Consider the following 13,183-nt stretch of genomic DNA (forward strand, 5'->3'; position numbering starts at 1 on the left):
TCTGTTTGTAACGTAAAAAAAGCATCTACAGATCCTCGATCGCGTCGTAGATAGTGAATCGAATTTTTTGGGGAGTTGCGTATAACGACAGGTGCCTAATCAGAACTGTGTATGATCACAGTAATTATAGTCACGCTATATATTTAATTTAAAAAAATAATCAAAGCAGAATTACTGCTGTATGGAATTGTATGAGAGATGTTGGGAAACAGCTTGAAGGTAGATTGATTTTTAGATGTATGCAAAATATAGTCAATGGCTTAATAATGAAATGAGCCAATCAATGAATTGGTCACTGATCTCATTCCATACAACTGCCACCGCTCGAAACCGGACAAAAAGCACGATACAGCGGGTGGCCATTAATGGCTAGAGGGCTGTCATGCACAGGACAATAAAAATCTCGGCTATGCCACAAGCAGTGACCTTACTGCTGAGTCGCGCAAAAAAATATTAACGCTCGAAAAAAGTTAAACTGGAAAAATCGTAACTTCAGTTCAATAGTATATAAACTCCAGATGACCAGTTATCTCCACCGATCTCCTATCACACTAGATCAACTTGACTGAAGCTCTGAGTCAAAACGGCAACATAAAACTTCGAATGGTGCGTCCCAGTACTAGTCGAACTTCGTAACATGCAAAGTTTTTACCATAGTAGGATATAATATGCTGTCCTAGCTGAAAGGATGTAAAAGCACGCGTAGCAGAAGCGGACTGAATGATGTTCAATAGGTATCTATAGGTTTTTGTGACCAACCTGACATACACTGTTAATCTACGGTGTCAGCAGTGATCGTAGCCACGTTTGTTGATAAATTTCACTATATAAGTTCATCAGTACAATACACAGCACTAGTTATGTAGCATGAGAGCTGTTAAATTGAGTTATACGAAGTCTATCTGCCGTTGCTCCTGATCCTTGTGGGCCACGCCCATAGGCCGGCGTCATAGGAGATCTGTGTCACGCGGTCGAGAATGTCCGAATCGTGTTTAAATTAATGTGGACTATAGCGCAAGCGCTCTTTCGCGAATTCTTCTTCCGTTTAAGAGTTCAAATATTATTTCATTTGACATTGCTTCGTCGAAGCCGCCGTCTGTGCTGCCGCTATTTCGTAGGTTTGCGTGCTCCACCATTTATATATATGGCTGCCGCCCTGGGAAACTAGCCAGCAGGGGCTTGAGAATCACGGAGAGCAACGGTTATAATTCAATGGACGGCCGCTGGATTTCGAACCCTGTTGTCCAGTGGGGTCTGGCACACAGGGTGTTATCCATTCAAAACGATTCTGCTTATTGCTATTGCGGGCACACGAGCGCAGCAAGAGCAGACGCTATCGGGAATCGGGTGTGGCGGCAAGAGAAGCAATAATTACATAATGAATCTCTTACTCCTAATAGAATTCTCTCAGTTGTCATTCATACATACAGACAGCATCCTTGTGGTGGTATGTCGATGAATGGGGAACCGCGTACCCTCTGCATTAATACAATTTGTACCATTCAATCGATGCATAAGGTTCACAGGAGAAAATATTGTAATTAATATTTACTAAGGCTCATAATATTGACATTAATAATGTAGAATTTAGTTATACTCAGGGCTTAACAGAGAAAGAACGACTTGAATCGCTGAAACAAAAGTATATTTGAGAATTACGCTTTAAATTTGATCAGTGTAACTAGGGCTTGATAATCGGAGTTCGCGATTAATGGTTATGCGTCCTATTGCACAAGGCAATCGAGAAGATTCCGTCAACTGGATGGAACGATGCGACCGCCCTAACGCCTTTACGTTTACAGTAGAAGTATATATCATTGAAATATGAATTTATGTACCTTGGATTTCGATTTTTACAGTGCCTATTCAGGGGTTATTTTATATTAATTAGGCAGCAATGATTGTGATTAAAGAAAAGTACTTCTGTGACTTGTGGCTTATGTTTTATAACTAGGGTGCAATCCAAGACGAATTTTCGGCCTCTCAATGACGACCGTTAATGAACTGTAGAATTTCGGTAATGTTCCAGTACCCCAGCGATATTCCGACGACTCAGTCAAAGGATATAGGCCACAAGGTTGAAATTAGCTTTGAGAACGTTCTCAAACGTTTTCAAGTTCTATCCAACGCAAGAAGCAGCTATGCATACAAGTATACGTATTCCGCTAACCTGTGGATGGTAAAAACCTGGAGTGGAATTTTTAATCACAAAATAGAAAGGTATGCGCGGACATGTAGAACATAACTTTATAGCCTATAGGGTTTCCATGCAAGGAAGTCTGAGTCGATTTTTGCTTATTTTGAGCCATATATAGGAAGCAGTGATGAATGTACCTTTTAGCTGTAAAAGATATCTAGTCTTTGGCACAACTTCGTTATAGAGGCGATCACAGATATGTGCTTAACTTAACAACAGAAAACAATATGAGAAATAATGATACGACAAATTTTCCTTGTATCTCGAAGCTAGGTGTGTCATCTTGTTCCTTTGTATTGTGACCAATAAATATAGAATCATAGATTGCTTACTTTCGATTGCATTGGCCTATAACATTATTAATTATGCGAGTTAACCATATTACGTTTTTATCCAATCGAGATACGGCTCATCATAGGACCCATATGTGTTTTTTTTTTTTTTTTTTTATCAAGATGCCTCCTGGCCCGTATAGGTGCTTAATAATCTTATCAGCTATATTGAATATGCTTCACTTGCCCTATTATTAACGATACTTTAGCAGAAAACGCATTGTCTAGGGTCGCCGCTTCCATTGACGAAGTGAACTGCATAGTGGCCTACAATAGTCTTGTGCGCTTTCTAAGGGATCATATCGTATAATTGGTGGAAAGGGCATAACAGTGATTTCAGCGTTTAGGTAACCAGAGGCTAAGCGATTACCTGCGGCCCGAAGCACTTAATGGTGAATAAGTTGCTGGCGTCCGCCAAACGTGCTTGCTATCGGGAGAGTATCGCAAGAAATGCCAAAGAGCGATGGTTGCAACATTACTACTTCTACCTGTGAATAATTTGGTATTTTGTCATTCAGGTCGTCTAAATTTTACGACGATGCTTCATTATGGTGCAGCACCCTGCATCTTCTGATGCTTCTGCCGAGAGCCCACTGCATGAATGAATGACGAGGTGGCTGGACGCTACAACCGGACAGAGCAGTTTGCCTCCTTACCCCCCTGTCCCAGAGGTTCAAATAACCCGCCGTCAATTTTTTATGGCCCACTTTCTTTTTACTGCTCCTTCTTTGTGCTCTTTCAATAAGATTAATTTTCTTAATTAGGATTGGTGCTTTACGGAGTAACTCATGTACAAATCTTAATACATCTCAGTAGCAGTGATTTGCTTTTCTATGCAAGCTGCAATATTATGACCTTCTTAATATTCATTTTTTTGTCCTGTAATCTAGAAAAAAGCAAGCAATTCTAACTATCGTTTCGCATAAGGGCTGCGTGCTTATAGGTGTTTATTATACGTTGCAGAGGTAAAAGTCTGACTAGGCAGAAAGAACTTCAACAGAAACAGAGCGCAGTATAAACAAACAAAACTCTGTTATTATTAAACAAACAGACGAAACAGTGTGTATATAAACAGATGCACCTATGATAAGGTCGGTGATCACAGTGCTATAGCGATACTGGTGTGTAGCGTGTGATGATTAAACGAGATTTTATCAACAAGATCTTCAGTGGCAGCTTTGTGTGTTTGTACTAAAGTCTAAACAGATGATATATATGAAACGCTTCCATTGGTATCGGTTTGCTTACTTAATTATTCTCTGTACTTTAGCAATGCGGTATGACATCAACTGGCGTGAGATTTATGGCTAAGTATCCGAGCATCAACATCTCTTGCAAACGATAGTTAACCGAATTACGACCTACTGATGGGTCAAGGTTTTGCAAGATGATTGTTTAAAAACTAAGTAGTACGCTGATCTGACGCTACAATCCTGTATTGCGTATTTGTCGTATTATATGATATTGCGGTACGTAGAATCACACATTTTAATCGAACGACAACAGGGAACTGCTAAATAGGAATACTTCACGGTCTTAGTCTTGCCGTCTTCACTAAACCCATAAGATTAGAAGATGGCCAGATTAACACTGTAAATTATGCATAAATTGCAAATGACAAGGAACAAAACAGGATAGCACACGACGAATAAAAAGAGTCCAACATAAAAAATCATCGGAAATTAATTCCCAAATCCCTGATAAAATATATATTCAGAAAAAGCCCTCTTCAGATAGCTTATCTTCAAAGGCTGTCATCTGCGTACCTTTGCATCCCTGTCTATTCGGTACTTTTCTGCCTTATTGTAATAAAGTGTTGATAGGTCAGTGAAGACGAGTTCATCTTAATTACAGTTCGAGCCCCGTGCATTGTTCCAGCAAAAGCTATTCGTCAAGTTATATCTTGAGTAGGTGCATACATTGCTATAAAATATTTTGTCCCATTCTTGTTTGATACGGATACAGGAATGGCATAGGTCCATGACAGCTTGGCTGAGGGCCGCAGGACATTTGCAGACAGGATGGAGCCTGATGGAAACCCGCCGGAAGTGCCTTGAAGGGATTTCCGCTACTGAGGTGACTAGGGCGACAGGACTCGCAGACTCAAGCGAAATAATATAGTTGCAGAGCAAAGGGATGCTTCACAGACGCTAATCAGTTTTGAAATGTATGTACACATTCGCGATTGACTCCTGCAAAAGGATACCTCAATAGCCCTCACTTTAGATACTCCTGAAAAATATACTAGGCAGGTGAGCCTTATTCCCAATATTACGCCAATGAAATGCAATGACTAAAACTCGATTCGGTTCGAACGATGATGTAGCCGAATATAATTATTTGGAAGTGTAGCCTAAATAGAACAGTTTGAATTGAAGCCCTTTTTAAATTACAGTAATCCCGTAAATTTCAATCAGCTCCCTTTATACTGACTCGTGAAGCAACAGTTCAAGTCAATTTCATCTTTTATTGTCTAATTGGTCGTTTTTTCTTTTCAATGTTTGTCGCAAGTATCGTTTGCTCAGAAACTTTGCCTGACAGACGACCTTGTAATTGAAATTCAGAGCCTATTTGAACAATTGTTTCATCATGTTATAGTTCTAGGCGAAATGTGCACACCTTCTATTGGCTAGTTTAAAAGCAAACAATGACCTCTTTCAAGTCGTCCAAAACATTCATATATAGAGTTATTCCTTTTCGAAGACTGAATTTGAAGATTTGTACTACTATTGATTATTTTGACCTCATTTCTTCTTGTTGTTATTATTATTCGGGTGATTACAGTTCTCGCTAACTTCAGTTGACTTTGGTCACATCATTTGGTCATCATTGGAAAATCATTGGTCACTGTTCTTTCTCCTGACTCTAACTTATTTCTGTTTTGCTATGAGTTTCTCTTTTCTAAGCTTTGCTCACTTTTATACGTCTGTTACTCTTTTGCGTATCTCGTAAATTCACTGAATTCTAAAAATCAGCCGACACTTCTAGAATCAACGCTCAAATCGATGTCATGATGAAGGTATAACGTTTATCGGAAATCAATCGAGAAAAATGATCGTTTAACGCGTATCATCTTCCCAATTTAGGCTCTTGTTGTTTTTTGCATAATGTTTTTAGCGTTTTATGAAAAACACTTTGACTGCTATAGCATCGGCTTTGTCCATCCGCTTGAGAACAAATCTATAGCGAAGATAGTACACTAGATCTAACTGCCAACAGCCCAACAAAGAACGAAGCTGGCGACTAATAACTGTGTGTGTATCGGTTGTTCCCGCTGAACACAGAACCGATGTTCCACGCAAAGGCAGCACAAGTGCCAGCCAAGAAAGTCGACATCGAGGCTTACATGGCTTCACTCGGTACTAGCCCCGCTAACTCGACCCCCGAAGATGCTCAATGTGCTTCTGTCAAAGGTTCGTAACCGTGCACCAACGTAAAAAAAACGTGCAGACATCCCAATACTCTTTTGCTTTATACTAGTACACTCCTTAGGCCTATCTTGTTCCTGATTTTCCCCAGTATTTTTTATTTTCTGAACGGCTTCTCCGTAGAAGGTGAAAAGGAACAAATGCCTCAGAACTGGAGATCGAGCGTCTCATCGGACCGAAACGTAAGGGCATTGCCTTGTGCAAAATGTGAGCAGAATAGGTAAGTTTCTTGAAAAATTAACACTGGAAAACACAAATACATGTTAAACAACACGTTTATGGGGCTCTTCGAACGTATATGCGTTTAGACGTACAGATGTATGTACATATAAAGACGTAAGACATTCGGTTCGTTACAATTTAGCTTAATATCCAATCGATAGTACTTAGCCTTAAGAATAATATATGCATAACTACACTAAAAGCTTAATTATTAAAAAAGCTTTTCCATCTATCTGAGACACTGTCTTGTTACGTGTTAAACTAAATCTTCACGTTTTAGGTTGGCTGAACCACTGAATGGAGCTATTTGCTGCATTCGAGTTTACGTTAAGCCATTCTTTTTTCCTACGTTCATAGAACAACACTGGTCGGAAAAAGCGTCAGTATTGACATATTTTAAATTTTGCCTCGATGAGCCTTCAGCTGAAAGCTCATTTTGGCCTAAGTTGCAGCAACCCTTATTAATCACACTATATATATATCTTTTTTTAGCAGGTCACGTGTTACAGTACAGACCTATGAAACCGACGCCTGAGAACTATTACCGCAAAGGAACGTGCCAGTTGATAGCAGTCAGCTTCAACTTTATTTTTCATTCGTCGTGAGATACGCATCGCAGTAGTCAGAGTATGAAACGATTGGCCTTTTTTATATTGTCCTTTGCTAGGCGAAAATACAAAAAAAAACTTCGCGACTGCAGGAAATAAATCATGTTTTTGCAGCGATTTCGTCTTTATTAGAGTTAGGAGTTGTTTTTACAAAACCCGAAAAAGTTTTATACAAATAACCCAACATTATTATTGCAATAGTACAAACGCAATGACTTAAAGTCTTTCACTAGTATTTCAGGCAGAGGATTTTCGTTCGAAGTTGGATTTTTTTACATGATTCCAACCAATCACGTTAACTTTTACTCGCGCAAATGTTGATAAATTAAACGATTAAACGAACCCTTCATTGACGTGTACATGTGTCTTTATGATGGCAGCTAACTGATTTTTTTTTTTTCGGAGGCACTATGATGGTGTGATTAAAGCGAAGCGTGCCTTTGGCTAGTACTCTTTTTGCCTGGTCAAAAACTGTCCTAAGCGATTCTAAGGATATAAAACTAGTTCGCCCTTATTAGCCATCACTTTGATATTGTAAAGGTTTCATTCATTGTTTGCTATATAATTCGTTCACCTTTGACTATCCGATAAGTAACAAATAAGCAGCACCCAGACGTCCGTCTTCGACGGCAATGTTGAGACTTTGCACAGCATGGTATTAATACCTGTTCTCACGTAATAATGTCATATTACCGTAAGCCTATTTATATTACATACGTTCATGAAATACACATTTCGTGCCTGTAAGTCTGAATAACTATAGTTTTCAAACGGTATTATAAAATCCTGGATCAGTTTAAATCGTTCTATATGCTAGTATTCATTACTAGCACTGTCCACATTATAAAATATATCCATACCTTTCTGAATTTTTTACACAGATTACTAAAGACAGATGTGGCGAACCATGCATCAATTCTATATCCGCAGCAGGATTTTTTTTGATGGTGACTTCTTAATCATTTATTTACAATCGAAGTGCCCAAAAGAGGTCGCCGGCGGTAAAGATCGAAGACCGACAATCACTGGGCCCTGTGGATGGGAAGTTCGCGCACGCTGCTGGTTCAGCTGACTTGCAAAGGTCATGCTCCTCTGAGGTTTGTACATTTCAAGCCTGAGACATCCCACATCGTCGAACATTTTCTCCTGTTTGCTACTTGCTGCCCTCTTGAGCGACCTGCGGTATGGCAGGCAGGCGCGGAGAAGGAAGGGGGGAGGAACGAGGGCAGGCCAGTCTACCGATTTACAGACTGCATCCGGTCGCCGAGCCCTCGTTGCTGTCGCAACCGGCACAGCTCCCTTAGTAATGTCCTCTCCCGTCATATTTCCCAACAGAGCTAGGTACCATTCATAGTGACCACCACTCCTACGAGCATTACCATCGCCACAGCTACGACAGTCAGGGGGTGTTCGCTCGTTCATTGGAACGTAAGTGCGTGTATGTGCGTGCGTGTGCGTGCGTAAATTATAGACAAGGTGCATGAAGTCGAAGAGTCGAGGAATCGATTTGAGCTAGAAAAAAATACTCTAAGAAAGAGGAACAGGAAAACGAAGAATATAAAGCATAGCATAGGACGGAAGTGTTTTAAAATTCAGTCTTACGGCTGGCTGGCTGGCTGCCTGGCAGACGTCAAGTGTTGCGTGGAAGACACCTTTCGGTACCGCCTAGCGCTAAGTAAAGTTTGCCCTGACAAAAATACCAGGCAAGGAAGAGAGGCTGGACAAAAAGAAAAATAAATATACCTGTCTGGCACATATAGTTTTGGATATTGACATGTTGCTAGCATAATAGCTATGAGCCCTATGACGATCGCAGACGTTCGAATTCCGACCGGAACAAAACGAACTATTCGTTAGTTTTCGGTATCGAGCCTTCGACCTCTAGTAGTACCCAATATTTTCCCCTAGATAAAACGGATCGCCAATTCCGCCCACCATAATTCTACTACGCTGATTTTATTATAACTATCAGAAAACGAATCATTCATAGAGTTCATGAATAAAGCAGTCACTTTGTAGGTCGCACGCACCAGTTCAAATTGTAGGCACTTATTCAATGTTCATATGTATCTATAATGTTACGTTTCGATAAAATCTACCAGCACGAAATCCTGCAGAAATATAATAGCTCTTCACGTTCTAGATCTTGGCGCATATTTTATAGTTATTCGAACGTTATAACGGCTAATAAGCGGATCCATATGGAGAATCTCTAATGAAACAGCTTACGAGAAGCCATGTGACGACCTTTCATAAATTCGATCGTCCCACTGAAGGTTTCTTGCAGCGACGAAGTGAGGCTCGTTTAAAGACGTTTGATGAAAGTTATATTAGATTTCTTGCAAGGGCCGTCGTTTGCCAATCCAATTTCCATTAAGCGGGCTTAAGATGGCGGCGAAAATGTGACGACTTACAAGAGAGGTCTAAACAAAACTGACGAGCAGAAGATACGGATAAGAATACAGATGTTTCAGTTAGGTTTTACCTAACGATAAACGAACCGATTATCTATCAGGTATCACTATAATTCAGGATAAGCTGTATTATATCATGAGACATGTAGGTAAATTCTTGCGTCTGATGAGGGAGACAAGATAAATAGCAGTTAAACACATATTAGAAGAAACATATATATATGTTTCTTTATATATAAAGTTGTTGGCGATATCTATAGAAAAATAAACGTCTCAACGGTATGTTCCAGATATGCTAAAAGTGTCATGTCTGACGATCATGTTTATTTAATGGTAACTCCTTTCACCTTGATAACAGCTTCAATTGAAAACCTGAATGGATCACAGGCTCGTTTGAAGTGTTCCCTTTGCCGTCCTCTTAGCCCCTTTCTTATATAACGAGTAAGTGAGTCCACATTGTGATGTCGGACTCTCGACTTGTAGAACTTTCTCTCGATTATGCTTCGTGGATGGTAAACCAACGGGTTTCAGTCTTGGCTATATGGCAGCTTGTTAGGTTGAACCCAGAATTCGTTCATTCTCCCAACCAGCCCATGTTACACTGATTGGTAAGTATGTACCGGGGCATCATCTTAATGGAAGACGTATGACCTTCTGATAGATAGTTTATGTAAAAGATGTAGACAAAATCTTTGTGGTGGTATTTTCAGCTTCCTAATATGACCTTTGCTGCATTGTACACGACACAGAACATGAACGTCGATTGAAGATTTGATTCATCCACAAAAGGTTTTATCGAATTCTCTGGATCGTGAACAATCCCGCGATCATTTCTTGTGATTGATTTTTGTATCCCATCGAATAAAGACTTTCTTGTTTGAAAAGAAACGAGAACAACCTGCCATTTTCCTTGCAAGAATATTGAGAAACGAGCGACACCATGTGGGCATCAAGTTTTGATTGACCTCAGAAAACGTCTGTCTGACCCTCTCGTGTACCTAGCCTCCTCGTCGACAATCGATAACATGGTAACTTTACTCGTATGATATATATTCGTTAACGGTGTTAACAAAATGGAAAAGTCATTAGAACTGTGTCTTTAGATAGCGTTGATCGACTATCGAGTACGTACAATTTTTTGTCTATCGTATATTTTCTATCGAGTTGTAAGCTAGAATTTGCTACTTCTGCAGCCACAAACGTATCTCAGATGTTGCACATTGCTAATCTGGGCTAATCGAAGAAGCTTATTATGTCTGTAGACGCCTTATGCGTTAAGAGATTGGGTAACAGCTGATTTTAACTCTGTTTCCAATGGCGAAGCACTGTTTCCACCATAGCTGCAAGTTAGTTTATATTATTCTTGGAACTATTTCATATCTAATAGTATTGGTTTCGGATGAATACATTCATGGAATTGTAACCGACCGATCGAAAAAAGGCCAGAATTCAAGCCAATCACTCTATACGTAGGTATATAGCGATCTACACACTGTAGAATACCATGTTGCAACCTATTCGCAATATGCATCGATATCATTCAGCATCTCGCCGTGGAGTTCTTCACGAATGAACGCTCGGCAAGTGAATGCGTTCAGGCGTAATCTTTCCTTAAGGTATTACCATCGCTCCAAGTATAGGACCACGCATGGATGAGATCATCTATTTAACGATACGTATATACGAAAATCCCATAGTTGCTAAGAGTGTTGTAGAATATTAATGTAGCATGAAAATGACTACGATCAAAATAATATAAATAGTAATCTTTTTTTTTAATTTCTACTGCTTTTGTTAGTTAACCGAACCGAAAGTTAAACAGATGTTTCTGGTGGTTTTGGTCACACAAACGCATACTCAGAGGCTAAATTAAAAGGAACACGACAAACAACATAAAATCATACCCTTCATTAAATGTTTACTCAACTTTAGAACTACTTTTTAGATGATGGCAAATTATATAGCACGTCATTGGCTCATTTTTGAAGGTACACTCAAAAATCTTTGAAAGACCTGTTTCTATTACCTCCAGTACTTAGCCGAACTTTAAAATGTGACCACTGCCACAATAAGGCCTAGATCCATGCCGCGTAGCGGCATTCCCAACTGACTGTTTGTAAAGTTGACCAATGTTGTGCGTTTATTCCTTCAGATTCAATGGGTGCTTTATAGGGAACTTTAATAGGCCATTCATCGGACCAACGTTAAACTTACTGCTAGGGAAACCCTTCACAAAGTGGAGATCTTTTTGACGTCATGTTTCTCTCGTAGCCAGAAAAGTAATTTCAAGTTAAAGCATCATGAAACAGCTATATCGGCTGGTTGAAGAAACTGATCTTACGTAAATTTATTAGAGTTTTTCGGTGAAGTAGACACACCATATAAACTGATCAGGTGTTTCATGATTTAATAAAATTTGCCCTTCTCGGCAGAATTATACTACTATAGGGTTTTTGATTCTTACCTATGAGGAATTCGCATACTGTCTTTACATTACGTCGCTGCGGCCCGCGAAGTTTGTCATGCGGAGTACTACTAACGGACATATCTCCGAGGGAAAAGGAAAACACGTTTTAAGAATATCGTACGAGGCACGGCATTTAAACTGACTTAAACTTTGGCGGGCTGTGTGTCTTAGCGAGCATGCGTTCATCCGATATGCTTGGTACTTGACGAAGGTCAGAAATTTCTAGAACAAAGCAGCTTCACCCTGGTAGAAAACTGTGCGTCGTTTCGGAAATCTAATCCAAGATCAGCTAATATCTTATCTAACAATGATATATTATAACAACGATAGTACAAACTTCCTTTTCTATCTAAGATCGGCTAGCATATAGAAGTTACTATGAAAGAAGTTATTTGCGGATTTCGTTGAAATATCTGTTTTTGTTTGGACATAGTCCTAGAAACGACTTTAAAAAACACTACTTTGAAAAGAATTCGATGCCCAGTCTTGTAAATGGCTGTCCTGAAGATGACAAGATGCTTTCGCAATTTTCCTTGGGTAGTACTGTTGAGCTTCTAGAGTTAAGTGATATAAGATTATGTATGTAATATATACACTTTATACATACTACTTTCGTTAAAATCATTGACTGTTGACCCTTAATCATACTGTCACATTTTACGATGAGTCATTTTGCTAAAGAATCGTGTATCTTCAAATGGCATACAGATAAATGCCTAAATTGTAGATGCATCAGAGACAATTATCAAATTATTGTGTCCGTTCTCGGTTTTAGTCGCAATTTTATTCATAAGCAGAGTATGACATAATCTTACAGCCAGTCGTGGGTGCCAGCAGAAATATTGCACCCGCCAAAATTCAACGGTCAAAATTAAGTACCATTTGAGGAAAAACTTAATATTTGACTGAGTTGCTGCTAGTTCAAAAGCGCCTCATGCGCGGTTTTCATGTCATAGTAGTAAAAGTACAACACCAGGCTTCACAATCGATAGTGCATTTTTTACGCAGTTCTAAGAGTTTCGTTAACGGTCCTGTAAAGTGGCTGTAGTCTGTGAGACCAATAGGCGAAAGAACTAGCAAGTTTTTTGTGTATCGGGTAACCTCTGGAAAACCTAACAGTCGTCATTTTCTAGAATCAAGCATTTGGTTTTAACTTAAAGTGCCTTAGTGTTTTGGGAAAAAGTATTGTCGTCATCCGTCCTAAGAGATGGGTCAAATAAAATGACCCATGATCGAATTGCTTACAATGGAAGCAAGTCCATAGAGTTTGTGGCTAAATAAAAAGCAAAAAAGTCACTGTGACCAGCTGTTCCGCCTTGCTGTCCCAACAGCAACGAAAATTCAGGTCTATTATTGTACAGTCGCTACTCTGGCTACCATCGAAAATCTAATGCAATTCAAATTTCACTTCGATGTACAAAGTTGCTGGCTTATCAGCTCAGAATCATGCGTCAGGTTCATTTCTTGTTAAGGTTAGAATGTGAGTCCTAAACGTTCATTTTCACACTCTTCTTC

At 39.5% G+C, this 13,183-nt stretch overlaps 1 protein-coding gene and 1 long non-coding RNA gene across 18 annotated transcripts in view; one reads left to right on the forward strand and one right to left on the reverse strand.

Moving 5' to 3' along the window:
* Window positions 1–13,183, reverse strand: part of LOC111269047 (uncharacterized) — a 43,585-nt gene that overhangs the window by 9,334 nt on the left and 21,068 nt on the right. The gene's annotated exons all lie outside the window — the stretch shown is intronic.
* Window positions 2,718–7,140, forward strand: LOC111269045 (uncharacterized). Of its 17 annotated transcripts, none has more exons than XM_022848368.2 (5): window positions 2,718–3,031; window positions 4,495–4,605; window positions 5,814–5,942; window positions 6,081–6,139; window positions 6,672–7,140. In XM_022848368.2, the coding sequence occupies exons 1-5, from the start codon at window positions 2,993–2,995 to the stop codon at window positions 6,712–6,714; spliced, it is 381 nt and encodes a 126-aa protein (XP_022704103.1). In that variant the 5' UTR covers window positions 2,718–2,992; the 3' UTR covers window positions 6,715–7,140. The 17 variants fall into 17 exon arrangements, with proteins under 17 accessions (XP_022704103.1, XP_022704101.1, XP_086828050.1 ...); XM_022848366.2 differs by lacking the exon at window positions 2,718–3,031 and adding an exon at window positions 3,578–3,709 and having other exon boundaries at window positions 6,084–6,139; XM_086971924.1 differs by lacking the exon at window positions 2,718–3,031 and adding an exon at window positions 3,582–3,709 and having other exon boundaries at window positions 6,084–6,177; window positions 6,675–7,140.

Source organism: Varroa jacobsoni, unplaced genomic scaffold (genome assembly GCF_002532875.2).
Source record: "Varroa jacobsoni isolate VJ856 unplaced genomic scaffold, vjacob_1.0 scaffold_1347, whole genome shotgun sequence".
Classification (NCBI taxonomy): domain Eukaryota; kingdom Metazoa; phylum Arthropoda; class Arachnida; order Mesostigmata; family Varroidae; genus Varroa; species Varroa jacobsoni.